The sequence below is a fragment of the Hemitrygon akajei genome, chromosome 6, assembly GCF_048418815.1.
Source record: "Hemitrygon akajei chromosome 6, sHemAka1.3, whole genome shotgun sequence".
NCBI classification, from domain to species: Eukaryota; Metazoa; Chordata; class Chondrichthyes; order Myliobatiformes; family Dasyatidae; genus Hemitrygon; species Hemitrygon akajei.
Genome location: NC_133129.1, coordinates 163,899,597 through 163,914,422, shown reverse-complemented (window position 1 = coordinate 163,914,422; position 14,826 = coordinate 163,899,597). Strand labels below are relative to the sequence as shown.

The 14,826-nt window shown below is 35.9% G+C and overlaps 1 protein-coding gene across 2 annotated transcripts in view; it reads left to right on the top strand.

Annotated features, from left to right (window-relative positions):
* Positions 1-13,919, top strand: part of lgr4 (leucine-rich repeat containing G protein-coupled receptor 4) — a 153,331-nt gene extending 139,412 nt beyond the window's left edge. The window contains exons 10-17 of one of the 2 annotated variants that reach the window (XM_073049703.1): positions 280-351; positions 2,445-2,510; positions 5,516-5,587; positions 5,980-6,051; positions 6,350-6,475; positions 8,034-8,158; positions 9,482-9,556; positions 11,831-13,919. In XM_073049703.1, the coding sequence (XP_072905804.1) occupies positions 280-351; positions 2,445-2,510; positions 5,516-5,587; positions 5,980-6,051; positions 6,350-6,475; positions 8,034-8,158; positions 9,482-9,556; positions 11,831-13,107 (1,885 nt within the window). In that variant the 3' untranslated portion in view covers positions 13,108-13,919. The remainder of the gene's footprint in view (positions 1-279; positions 352-2,444; positions 2,511-5,515; positions 5,588-5,979; positions 6,052-6,349; positions 6,476-8,033; positions 8,159-9,481; positions 9,557-11,830) is intronic. The other variant, XM_073049704.1, reaches the window with a different exon arrangement.
* The last annotated feature ends 907 nt before the right edge of the window (positions 13,920-14,826 follow it).

Genomic DNA, 14,826 nt, shown 5'->3' with positions numbered 1-14,826 from the left:
TAGTAATAACTAACTTTTTATTCCAGGTTTATTCAGTTTCCTGGATTTCAATGTTGCACCTGCAACTGAAGGATTCAAACTTGTCATCTCTGGATATCTAATCCAGAACGTTTGCATTAACTGAAATCTGTATGCTATTGTACACCCAAGACAGATTACTTTTAACCATGATAATACAATTATTTGATAAACAGAATTATTCTAAAATCTTACTTTTGTGACTGGATACAGTCGAACCTTATACTAATATATCTGCATTGTTATCTTCTTACTATTCAGTACATTGACTGGAACAAGAATAAGTAAAATTCCACCTGACTTGTGCCAACAACTGAAGATGCTTAGATTTTTGTAAGTTTGGACTTTTTGCAATAGCAGAAAAGCAATTATTAAATTTAAAATTGAATAAGTTTGAAATATTAGCTTTATATTGTCAAATTAAATGTTAACTGGAGAATATAAAGATAATTAAGAGGATATAAATTTTGTAAAATCTTTAGATTTTGTGACAGATGTTAGAAATGCCTTGAGTATCACGAGCTGTTGTCTTGGGGAAGCTAAGGGGATTTAGACCTTAAGTCTTTAAGACATAGGAGCAGAATTAGGCCATTTGTCTCATTGAGTATGCTCCACCATTCCATCATGACTGATATAGTATCCCTTTCAACTCCATTCTCCTGCCTTCTTCCCATAACCTTTGACTAATCAAGAACATCATCTTTGCTTTAAATAGCCCCAGTGATTGGCCACCACAGCAGTCCGTGGCACTACCCTCTGGCTAAAGAAATTGCTCCTCATCTTTGTCCTAAATGAACATCCCCCTATTCTGAGGTTGTACCCTCTGGGCCTTTCAATATTTGATAGTTTCAGTAAGATCCCACCTCATTCTTCTAATCTTCAGTCAGTACAGGCCCAAAGCCATGAAACGCTCCTCCTACATTAACCCTGTCATTCCCAGAATCATAGCCATGAGCCTCATCTGGATACTCTCCAATGCTAGCACATCTTTTCTTAGATGAAGGGCCCAAAACTGCTCACAATACTCCAAGTGCAGTCTGACCAATGCCTTATAAAGCCTCAGCATTATATTATTGCTTTTATATTCTAGTCCTTGAGAAATTAATGCTAACATTGTGTTTGCCTTCCTTACCACTGACTTGACCTTCAAGTTAACTTTTAGGGAATCCTGCACAAAGGCTCCCAAATCCCTCTGCACCTCCGATTTTTGAACTTTCTCCTCATTTAGAAAATAGTCTACATCTTTTATTCCTTCTATCAAATTGCGTGACCATACACTTTCCTACATTATATTCCATCTGCCACTTCTTTGTCCATTCTCCCAATCTGTCTAAGTCCTTTTTGCAGACTTTCTGCATCTCAACGCTACTAGCCCCTCCACCCATCTTTGTATCATCTGCAAACTTGGCCACAAAGCCATAAATTTCGTCATTTAAAGCATTGACATATAACTTTTTTTTAAAAAGCGGTCACAACACTGACCACTCCCTATGGAACACCACTAATCACCGACAGTGAAACAAATGGCCACCTTTACTTCCACTGTTTGCCCCCTACCAGACAGCCAATCTTCTTTCATGCTAGTATCTTTCTTGTAATCCTGTGGCTATTACTTGTTAAGCAGCCTAATGTGCAGCACCTTGTGAAGGCCTTCTGAAAATCCAGGTAAACAACGTCCACTGACTCTCCTTTGTCCATCCTTATTATTTCCTCAAGGAATTCCAGCAGATTTGTCAGGCATGACTTCCCCCTTAAGGAAGCCATGCTGACTTTGGCCTATTTTTTTAATTAATTATCCTGATTATACAGCAAGAGTATTAAGGTTTCATTTGATTTTCTTTTGCATGCTTGAGGAACTGAGACACTTGGCCTTTCAAGATGTGCATTTATGTAAATTATACAGCAGTGCTATTTACAACAGTATTCATGTCACTGTCCAGAACTGGGAGACCTCCTAAACCCTTCAGTATGGAACTGTAAACTTTTGAACTAGTGATTGTATAAACAATCCAATTACATTAACAATGATATAGTATTTAATAGCCCAATAACAGATACAGAGGTATTATTTTATCTCTAAAATATAGAACAAAATATTAGATAACAATTTTTTGAGAATTTGGGATAATTCTGACCTAAGCCGAGATAAAACAAACCTAAACGTTGGAAATTGAAGTACAACAAACTTTTAAAATCAGCAGATCAGGTAGCATCTGTGAAATAAAAATTAACATTTCATTTCTGAAGAAGAGAAGGAATGGGTTCTGTCTTCACAAATTCTATCTAAACTGCTGATCAAAGTTGACAGTCACAGCAAAAAGCAAAACTCTGCAGATATATTCAGTTCTTAATTTCAGTAATTATAGTGGGCTGTGTGTGTTTTTTGTTTGGATGCTCTTAAGTGAAAATTGCATTCTTCATCTCAGGGACTTATCTTATAATCAAATAGAAGAACTGCCAAGTTTCCATGGTTGTTCAGCGTTGGAGGAAATGTAAGTTGTGTCTGATACATAAATATGTAGATATAATTGTAAAACAAATATTCTGTTAAATAAATCTGCAACCCAAATAACAGCGGCACAATATTGTAACCAAAATATAAGGACCAAAAATAATGTTTCTGGATATTTTGTTATGTTTGCATTTCTTAGGATGTTTGATAGTAGCAAGGCAGTACTTATTAACCAAACCTTTATTTTCAATGGCAGTACATGCCTGTAAGTTCTTGTGAAGATTGAGTTAGAACATAGAACATAGAATAGTATAGCACATTACAGGCCCTTCATCCCACAATTTTGTGCTGACCCTCAAACCCTGCCTCCCATATAACCCCCCACCTTAAATTCCTCCATATACCTGTCTAGTAGTCTCTTAAATTTCACTAGTGTATCTGCCTCCACCACTGACTCAGGCAGTGCATTCTACGCACCAACCACTCTCTGAGTGAAAAACCTTCCTCTAATATCCCCCTTGAACTTCCCTCCCCTTACCTTAAAGCCATGTCCTCTTGTACTGAGCAGTGGTGCCCTGGGGAAGAGGCGCTGGCGCTGGCTCTATTCCTCTTAATAGAGTTGTTGATGGAAAAGATGGGTACGAGTGTCCCTGCTATGAAGGATGTTAGTATGCCAATTTTTTTCACAATAATGAAGATTGATAGTTATGGATCCCTGAACTCTTCTTTAGACTCTAGACTAATAACAGAAAATTGTCTTATCTGCCATGTTGTTCTAAAAGTCTGCTTTAGTTCCTCTTTAAAATTCGATTCCCATTTGTGTAACTGTTTCTAATTACCTATTTTCTGTTAATTGAAAAATGATAGAAAGAATTGAAGAGAAAACTATCTTTGAGACTGAAGATACATTGGAGCAGAGCAATCAGTGCAATGCTATTGCAGTTTGGGGCATCAGAGTTCAATTCCACTGTCCTCTAAGGAAGTTGAACATTGCCCTGTGAGCTCATGTGTTTCCTCCAGATGCTTGGCTTCCTCTCATGGTCCAAAAACGCACAGTCTAGTAGGTTATGTGTTCATTATAAATTGGCCTGTGATTTGGCTAGAGTTGAATAGGTGGGTTGCTGGGCCATGTAGCTGTTTGAGCTGGAAAGGCCTGTTCCACGCTCTATCTCTAAATAAAAGTAAAATAAATAAATAATGATAAGACTCTAGCGAGAGTGCAAAGTTTCATTGTCCATCACTAAGTGGTGGTAGGACCACCACTGGCCAAGCTGGTCAAATCCTTTAGAATATAGCTGTTAAGTTACATTAGCAACAGATGGTAAATAGAGTGCATTCCTTTGCCTTCATCCTTGAGAGTTGAGCTGTGGTAGAGGTAACTGTCCTTGATGTTGTTAGGAATCAGCTTGGCACAGTCCTTTTAGTGAGTACAATTACAACATTTAGAAGACATTGGACAGTTGCATGGATAGGAAAGGTTTAGAAGGGATAAGGGCCAAACTAGGCAAATAAGACCAGCTCAGTTAAGTGATTTGAATGGCATGGAACAGTTGGTTCGAAAGGCCTGTTTCCATGCTGTACAATTCTAACACCATTCGCATGTTCACAGTGAAGACAGCTTCCGTGTTCTTTTGCACTGCAGCTGTGCTAAATAGAAGAGCTTCAAAATGGATATAGCAGCTCGAAATTGGATATTCAAGAACCCTCAGCAAGAGCACAAATATACACCACAGCCTGTAACCTCTAGGTTCAGTATGTTTCTCATCACCCCACTGTATCAAACCAAAGATGAATCCTGTTTCAGTGAATAAAAGGCATAAACAGATGCTAAACATTTGAAGGTGCAATTCAGGAGTACATGTGTGCTAAGCAGCTCCAAAAAAAAACCAACATGCAATAGAGGAATCTAAGTGATCTCTCAACTAACATTGTGTCAAAGTTCTATGTTCTTGCCACACCTAGTCATTCAAAGTTGTGGGCCATTAAACAGAAAATGGAAGGATGGGACTCTAAGAAGGTCTTATCCTTAAAAAAGGTGAAGTATTTTTAACCACTCTTCAGCCAGAAATGCCAAGTGCATAGTTCATAATTGCTTCCTCCTGATATCCCCAGTCTCACAGAAGTCAGGCTTCAACCAACTTGATCCATTCTATTATATATTTTTTTTAAAAAACAGCTGAGACCATGTGGTGTACCCAAGACTGTGGAAATGGATAATATTGCTGATGAAAACATACTTTCAGAACCAGCCACTTCTCTAGCCAGTCTCGTCCAGTACATTTACAGCATTATTTTGTCCTGTTCACAAAAAGCCAATGTAGCATTACTATCACAGAGACTCCATGGTTAACCTCTCGGAGACACCATTAATTAGAGGCTCAAGATGTGCTCACATCCTTTGGCAACAAGAGTGGTAATTCATTAGGTGATAGTCCAAAGTATTTCCACCACCTTCAAAATACAGATTAAGTGTATGATGGAATATTCTCCATTTTCCTGCATATGTCAGAGATGGTTGACAGCATGACCTTATACTAATGATATGCCATAACTAGTATGTGCCATCTACAAGACCACTGTGGTTACCTGCCTAGACTGCTACAGTACCATCTTCCAAACCCAGCTTCAGGCATGTGGGAGTGCATGAAGGGAGCTCTTGGGGGAAAGGAACAGTTCTTGTTATGGTATGAAGTATTTTCTGCTTTTCCCGCTTTTGTTTCAGATTTCCAGCGTCTTTAGTTTTCTAATTTTTTAAAGACTTTATTGTCTGCTAACAAAACATTAATTCTAGAAGGGATAAATAAGCCCTGTATTTGTGTACGATTTGAAAGGTCGTAGTCTGTATCAAAATAGCCTTTCAAGTTTCCCTTGCTTCCAATTTTTATTCCTTTCTTGTGCCATGTTGAGAATAAACATAAATATTAACCTGAGCCAAAAGAAAGCTTGGTTTGCTTATCGTCTTAGTGTGAAACCAAGTGTAGTAGCCACAGTAGAAATTTATACTCAGACTTTGACCAAACCCTGTTTTAAAAAATTTATTCACAGTTCTTTGAAGCACAATGAAATCAAAGAGATCAGAACAGACACATTTCAAGGACTGTACTCCCTGCATTACCTGTAAGTACACATTTTTTTATTTTCCTCAGTTTAAAGTTATGATTTTTTTTAAAAAGTATCTTCCTTGTAAGAGGTTTTTACAATTGTAGATTCTCCTGAATTGCCTGTACATAAACAATTGTCTTCTTTGATGAAATGTTCACCTGCATCGGTATTAAAGTCTTGTTTGAATTAGTAGATAGAAATATTGAGTCCTAAAGGTTCTCTCTAATCAGAGCACAAGCAATGTGGAAGTAAAAACCTTTTTCTAACAACTTAATTGTAATCTTAATGACCATATTTACTAAAAGTGACTGATTATATATTTTGTAGCTTATAATAATAGCTTATTGTTAGGTTTAATAAAATTGTGATGTTTTTGAATAATATATCTTTCCCCATTTCCTTTCTAGTGACTTAAGTAAAAACCAGATCTCTACAATTCACAAGAATGCATTAACTTCTTTGACTGAACTGACTAGTTTGTAAGTGACTCAAATTCTTAGCCTTTTAGTCAATCTTACATACTCAAATTTGAACTAAGTAATTGGGATATGACTTATTGAAATTTGTCTGTCATTTGTGTATTTGAAAATCATTGATCTTTGAAAGTGTTTGTTTGAATTAAATCCGAATCTCATATTGACAGCTTCACTATAGATATTTGCTCAGTTTTATAGAACATTACTTTAATGTTCCATATATTGGAATTTTATTTTCAGTATATATCAACCAGCCTATTGTGCCTGCGTTACCATTTAAAATGCGCAAATTTATTTTCAGAGACCTGAGTTCAAATCAGTTGAATTATTTCCCAGTGGTTGGGCTAGAAGGACTAAATCAACTTAAACTATCTGGGAATCCAAACTTTAAGGAACTGCTGAAAGTGGAAAATTTCCTGAAGCTCAGGTTTGCTACTTGTGTTTCTTTTCGGTTTGAATTTATTTTGTTGTCGTTATTTGTAACCATGCGGTAAAAGTTGCCCAATTATGAATGAATGTTAATAATGCAATTTTTGTTTTACTCCTAACATTTTAGTCTGTAATTTTACAACTTTTCCATAGAAATGGAAAATTATAGAATATTCTCATTTGATGGCAAGTGCAGAATTACATTCAATTCTTATTGCATTGGAAGGATAACTTGACTTTGATGTGAAATGATACTTCAACAAGAATGATATGGGGGTTAAATATAGGGCCAGTATTTTCCTGTATATCAAAGATATTACTGAAATGTGTGACAAAGTATGATGGAGATTAACTTTTTTTTTTTTGGTGAGCAAAATCCAGAACAAGGGGATGTAAAATTAGTGTTGTGCTGCAAAAGAGAAATAACAGAAAACAAAAGATGGTAGAGATTTGAGCATTCTTCCGAAAAGGCAAAGTCCATTGAAAGCTTTGAAACTTAGATTGAGAGATTAATATTGCATGTTAGCTGCCATTTGACATTACTGAGCATGACCAGCAACCTCATACTCACTGATAAGCCAGCATCAATTTTGATACTGAGTCTTCTGATCCAACAAATAAATCTTTCAGGTCAAAGTCTTTGGATATTCTGCTCATAAATATATTTAACTGTTTTATTTGTTTTACAAGTTTTAGAAATGTACATATGGCAAAACATTATTTGGCAAATTATTTAAAAGAGAATGCAATCTGTCAACTATCACAAAGGTGAAGTTAAAAAGAACTAATACTAGCAAAGTTGGACCATTTGTATTTGTCTCATATGGTGATATATGCTGCTCTTCTGAATCACTTGCACAATTACCAAGTGTTATTGGCAGGTATCCAGGAACTGGTTATTTACTGGACCTTTGGCCACTGTTATTTCTGTTATAGATTTCCTTTAGTGCACAGTTTCTCCATAGCTCCTGTACTAAATCATGCACAAAGTACGAGGTAGCAATAACTCAGTTAATGTCTATGCTTGAGTTAACCCAAAATCTTTCATGTACGTTCTTTCAAGGACTGATCTTAAAGTTTTGAATCTCAAACTCTTTGTCTAAAGGTAGCTTGCAATGCAAAACTGAGTGCCTTGTTGTAAGATTAGAGCAGCATACTTTTATTAGTTATTCCTGAAAGATTAATGCCTCTGAACTAATGCACATTCATCTTGCATTGTGACCTTGTCAAACCTAAAATCACATGAATGACAATCAACCAAAAGCTACTTTGAAGGAGAATGTATTTGTGACTATCAGTGACCCATGGCATTCTCCCTTTCCTGTTCAGTCTGCAGAAAATTGTCTATAATTCTTGGGAGAAAGTCACTGTAACCCAGCTTGCTTAACCATAAGGACAATTTAGGAGAGTAATAAAATTTGAATTTTAATTGAGAGTACCTGATTCCATGGTGAGTTTTTGCATACAGTGGAGAAATTTAATAGTTAGCCATATAGTGATGTAAATGGACAAATATTTTGCTTTTAAATATGATTCAAATGTTTTGCACTTTATAGGACTTTGATGGTTCCATATGCCTATCAGTGCTGTGCTTTTAGTAGCTGTGATCTCCATCAAACTGTAATTATGGAGGGCACTAAAAACCAGGAAACCAGTGTTTCTCCATTAGAAAAGAAAACTGGTAAGTGCAGCCAATTCTTTGATTATCTACTCCTAGTTGCAAGTTATTGGTTACAGGTGGTCAGCAGCTACAAGACCATGCTGATACCAAGGAAGTGTTATGTTCCAATATGCTGAAGAAGTTCTAGTGTTGCTTGGTGGTGGGATATCTGTTTGCTAGAGAGAGATGTGGGTTTTGTTAAGCTTTTACCTTTGTTTGACTGCTGAGAAGTATTATATTTTGTGGCCTAGCTAAAATTTAGCTGAGTAGCTCGGCTCTGTCAAATTCTCTGATTTTTTTAATATTAAAATTTCAAATTATATGTTGAGACATGCCAAATGAGTGATAGTTAAAATCATAATGCTAGGATCCTTGGGGCAAATCTAATGAGCGTTTTGGAGGTGAGTCTTATTAGCAATATCCCATCTCTTTCAAACTTTGGATTTTGATATCCAATTCATTGATCAAATTCAGCATTAATTGTAAGTACCCAGGTTTCTGCTGCTTTTTTCCAGCAACCTAATTGGCAATGCAAGCTAACATAATATCTATCCCGGGACTGAATTTTATGCAGTAATCCTTTATGTGGAGTAACATCATTTATGAAATCCATCTGTTTTCTACTTTCTAGTCTCTTACATCTCCATTCATAATTTCTCCACTCCCTTAAAAGAAATTAACCATGGATTAAAGTTTCTGGGGCAAATGTGTTTATTTTTACATGATCCTGTATTCATAAATTAATAGTATCCTTTGCTTTCCAGAGTAGTAGTAATTGCTCCACAAAAATAAGGATTAATAATTTGTAATTTTGTACATTTGTTCCATAATATCTTTAAAAATATTTGACATTTTTCAATTCTTTGACCTTAAGTTCATAAAATACATAATTCGGCTAGTCTGTCTTCATTTTCTTTTGGACTCATTTCTCTGATTGCATTTCCTATTACTCTTGTATCCAGGTCACCCAATTCTGGAACTTAAAAAATTTAGTTACCTAATTTTAGCATGACATTCTTATATTGGCACTACTTGTTGCTTCACATAAACAATCCTGTCTCTCCTGCAGAATTGGTTTGTTGTGTAAGATTGTCAAGTTATTATTCTTAAATCAAGGGTTAAATTCTGGAATTTTCAAAAATACCACAATATTTCAAGGCAGCTGCTTGCAGCATCTTCTCAACAGCAGCTAGTAAGCAAGTGGACGTAAATGTTGTTCTTCCCAGTGATATCCACATCTCATGACAGCATAATAGCATGTTCGATTCAACAAAAGCATATTTGTGATAATTTTTAATGTTAGGTGATTTCTCTCCAGAATCTTTTAACTTTTATATTTTCAAGGCCAAAGTATTGACAATGAAATTAAGAATGATGATGAAAGGATTCAGCCAATAGTCCACTGCACTCCATCTCCAGGTACTTAACAAAGCATTCAATTTAAATCATTTTATGTGTGATGGTGTGTGACTACAAATAGAAAATGTTATTAAAGCTTAGTTTTCTATTATTTTTTATCTGGGTGTCATTTCTCATCTTAAAAATAATAGTTGGAAGTCATTGGTTTGTCATTAGGAACCTATTTTTAAAATGGCTAGATAAAACTAAACTAGAAATGAAGGGATTAGTCTCAGAAGTAACATTTGTTATTTTTCATCCTGACATTAATGAATTTTCTGTTAATTCAGAATCTGCAGTGAAAATTGCTTCTGCAAATTTTTATGTTTGGAGACCTACATGTAATTATTTTCATAGATACCTTTAAAATAACTCTGGGAATTTCTCTTGGGTTTTTACTTTTTTCCCTACTGCTGGGGTATGATTCTCTTGTCATTGGTCACTTTTTTTGGCACCTTTCTCCAAAGATTATTCTTCATTATTTTCCTACTTGGGTAGCATAGTAGTGCAGTCAGTCACAGAGCTGCTGTTCTTCACTTTGCCTTCGACCTGAGTTCAATCCCGACTCAAATTATTTATGTGGAATTTGCATGTTCTTGGCTGTATGGATATCCCTTGAATTCCCTGGTTTCCTCCCACTTCCTAAGCCGTAGGGAAATTTATAGGCCACTCTAGATTGCCTGTGTTATATATGTGTGTAGTAGATACAGGGGCGGGGAGGCGGAGCTTGATGAGAATATGAGGAAAATAAAATGGGATTGATGTGTAAGTGGGTGGTTGATGGTATGCTGGTTGCAGTGAGCCGAAGAGCCTAATTCCATTCTATATCTCTCTATGAATCTGTGTTATACTGATAATATATTAATGGGTGGTTGGCTTTTTATTTGTGAAGCACAACATAGAAAAGTTCAATCCCATTGCCAGAGGGGTAACTTTCTAATGATCAGAGATAGGAGCACCTAATCGTTCTTCTCCCTTGTTCACTCCAATCCCTTTCAGTCATGTCTACTGCGCTTGCATTGGTGTATTAGTTCAAATGACACATTCAATTTAAGATTAGCAGTAAATGAAACAATAACAGTAATGCTGTGAATATAAGAAAACTGACTTTTCAGAATAGTTAATAGGAATTTTTATCTTAGATTTGTCAGAGAAAATTCATCTGCGGAAAGCGAATCAGTTAGTGATTCAGTTCTAGCAAAAGGCTACAGACCTGAAACCTAGCTTCTGTGGGAAAGAAGTAAAGTTTGTCTGACCTACTGAGTCTTTACAGCATTTTCTACTTTTGCTTCAAATTTCCAGCATATTTTAGTTTTTTTAAATTTTCATCTATGCTAAGGCATACTTAATTTTGTTTCTTGTACATCCTTACTTTGATCCAACATGGTCAGCTGACTGGGTCCTGCTTTGTGGAATCTCCTCACCATGTCTATTTTCTTAAACCTTTCAAAGTTCTTCTGACAGTCCCCCTTTCTCTGGTGTTTTACTTTTTGTGATGCAGTTAGGTTTTCCCTTTATATTAAGGAACTGAGCTATTGCAGTTTGTTCTCTACTTTAAAATACACGTTACCCTGTCTTTGGATGAGCAACCATTTTTAAACACCATTCTATATGTTGTTAGGAAAAAAGTAAACAAAAGAATATCAACTGTGACCATGAACCACCTAGTTTCTACTGTAAATACATTTTACTCGAAAGAGTAGACTATGAAAAAGTATGAATAATTTGCTAAATTAACTTGTATAATTGAACAGTCCACAAATATACTTTCATTAAGGAGAGAATCCTACAGTTTAATTGAACCAAGCTAATACAAAAGGCAATTTAATGAATTAAATTATTAATTCATTAACACTTGTGTGAAGCTCTCTAGTTCAATAGATAACAGGCAGCAAAAGGAATGAGCTGTTAAAACAGTCTCTTTGTGTGAATGAAGACGTTGAGGAGACAAACAGTCTTTCTAACCATTTGTATACTGTGAATGTGAAAGCCATGGACTTTTGTGTCTGAAACAATCTGTTAGTGCTGCAGAAGAACTAACTAATCCATTATCTCCCAGAATTTATTATACAAGTTATTACTTCAAAGAAGAGGAGAGAGAAAGACGTCTCGGCCCGAAACATCGACATCACTTCTCCCTATAGATGCTGCCTAGCCTGCTGTGTTCTACCAGCATTTTGTGTGTGTTGTTTGTTGAGAGAGAAAGAAATTGTTTTAAGAGTTGTAGAAATCAACAAACTTACTTTGCTAAACTAGAGATAAATTATTAATGAGTTTATATTTTCTTCTTACCAGGTGCATTCAAACCATGCCAACATTTGCTGGGAAGCTGGATGATTCGTCTGACTGTGTGGTTCATCTTTCTGGTGGCGCTAATTTTCAATATTCTTGTTGTCGTAACAACGTTTGCATCATGTGCTCCATTGTCTTCTGCTAAGCTGTTTGTGGGTTTAATAGCAGCAGCCAATCTCTTAATGGGAGTATATACTGGTATCCTGACTATTCTAGATTCAGTGTCTTGGGGAAATTTTTCTCAATTTGGTGCCTGGTGGGAGACAGGATGTGGCTGCAAAGTTGCTGGATTCCTCGCTATGTTCTCTTCTGAAGCATCCATTTTTTTCCTTACCTTGGCATCCTTTGAACGGACTATGACCGCACGTGATTTAATCAAAAAAGGAAAAAGCCATCGTCTGATACATTTTCAGGTAGCTGCTACCTTTGCTGTTTTGCTTGCTGCCATAATAGCTTGTCTCCCATGGTTTCATATTGGAGAATTCTCAGCATCTCCACTCTGTTTACCCTTCCCTACTGGTGAGTCTCCTTCCTTGGGTTATACAGTGACTCTCGTGCTGCTAAATTCGGTAGCCTTCCTGATAATGGCAATTGTCTACACAAAGCTCTACTGCAATTTGGAGAAAGAAGATCTTGCAGAAAATTCTCAGACAAGTATGATTAAGCATGTTGCGTGGTTAATTTTTACCAACTGTATTTTCTTCTGTCCTGTTGCTTTCTTCTCATTTGCACCTCTCATCAGCGCGATCTCCATCAGTCCTGAAATAATGAAGTCTGTAACACTAATCTTTTTTCCACTGCCTGCTTGTCTGAACCCTGTTTTATATGTTTTCTTCAATCCACGATTCAAGCAAGACTGGAATATGTTAAAATGGCGCCCAAAGCAGAAAGATAAATCGATTGCAGCGACAATGAACTCTCAAAACAGCTGTATGACACCAGAATATTACTACGATTGTGGAATGTATACCGACCTACATGGTAATCTCACAGTATGTGACTGTTGTGAGTCACTGTTACTAACAAGACCTTCAACATGCAAGCACTTAGTGAAGTCACATAGCTGCCCAGCCCTGGCTGTGGTTCCATGCCAGCGGCCCAGTGGCTACTGGTCAGACTGTGGGACTCAGTCTGCTCACTCAGAATATGCTGATGAAGGGGACTCATTTGTTTCGGATAGTTCTGACCAAGTACAGGCCTGTGGGAGGGCCTGCTTCTATCAAAGTCGGGGATTTCCTTTGGTTCACTATGCATATAATAGTCCAAGAATCAAGGACTGACCGCACAAGACTTAATCCAATATATGGACACTTAAAAACAATCTAATTTTTCTTGGTGTGAACTTTTATTCTGGGAAGCACTTTTTCTTCAATCTGACATTTGTCAAAAGAAAAGGGAATCATGATAGTAAGTTTTTTTTGAGCCATCTGTTCTTGCAAAAAGAGAAGTACCCAAACAGATTAACTGTGTGTCCATGCTATATAATAACAGACTTTTACAAAAGTGTTTGTAAATTTGTTCCAAGAAGATTTATTTTTAAAATAATATCTATGATTCATTCTGTTTTATAGTCATTTTGCTGTGTTTTTGGGCATTGTGTAGCTGTTTGCTTACAACTGCTGTTTAATGTCATTTTATGAAAAACTCACTGCCAGTTTTATTATTTCTTTTAATCAGTTTCCCTAGTGAGTAACATAACACTTGCCTACTTTGCAAAATAAACAGAAGCTCCACACAGTTAGTATATATTAAAAAAAAGTGAATACCTTTTTTTTGGGTTCATTACTTGTAGCTCCTCAGATGGTTAGGAGATGCCAAAAAATTACTTCCAAAACTGAAATTTCAGGAATGGATTGTAGATATTGTGCATATGTTCTCAAATTTGTATTATAAATTATTGGATTGAAAATATAAGGGGTATGATTTTATGTACTCATTTTAAGTAATGGTAACTACCTCTTAAAGTTAACCACCAGTAGCTGTTTATCCGACTATGGTCTATATACAGTACATGGTTTTAACAATTCTTGTAAATAGTTTTGGATGTACATTATCATCATGTTATAAAAATAAAGCAATCTTTGTAAATCAATATTTCAATGTAACTTTTTGTAGTTTTAAATCATGTTGAAGGGAATATTAATATTGTGATTTTAAGCCAAATATACAATACTAAAATGTTTTAAAATCTTCAGTTTTCCATTGTGTTTAATTTATAATCACAAATCTCTCAGAAAAGCCTTCCAGAATTCACTTCATGTCTTGAGTTTGGCTAAAAGTAATAGTAAATATATACCTGGTTCAAAGTAAGGCACTCTTTTAACAAAAGCCACACATTGCCCAAACAGGTTCAACATCTGTGGTAACATAAGATTGAAGGAAATTTCTTGCAAGATGTTGATTGTATTGATTGCAGACTAAGAAGTTCAAACATGTCTTAAAATGGTGCACATTTTTTAACGATCAAATTGCTTTTTTTTTAAAAATATGGCTCCCTGGATTTTCATTGTACAATTAATTACAACTGCCCACTTACTACATGTGTTGGTGTTACTAGCAAAAACATAGAAACTTAAGAAATGATAGTGAAAATCATGTTTTTAAAACTGATATGCAGATTTTCTGTTTCTCTGGCCTGTACTCTTCCATTAATAGTAACTTTACTGAGCCATCTATTTCTGTCTCATTAATTTTGTAGTCTTGGCAGTTTCCAAATGAATACTATTGAAAACCATAGTAAAGGGACCATTTGTGTTTAGATGGTTCAGATTTTGACCTGGACTCTCAAAATTTTATATTTTAATCTGAAAACTTGCTTTAAAGGATAGCATTGATTAATTGAATGAGCAGAGAGAGCTCTCTCTCTCTCTCTCTCTCTCCCTCTCCCTCTCCCTCTCCCTCCCCCTCTCCCCCTCTCCCCCTCTCTACATACAGATATATATATATATATATATATACACACACATATAGTAATGTAACTTGGGGACAAATACAGTAAT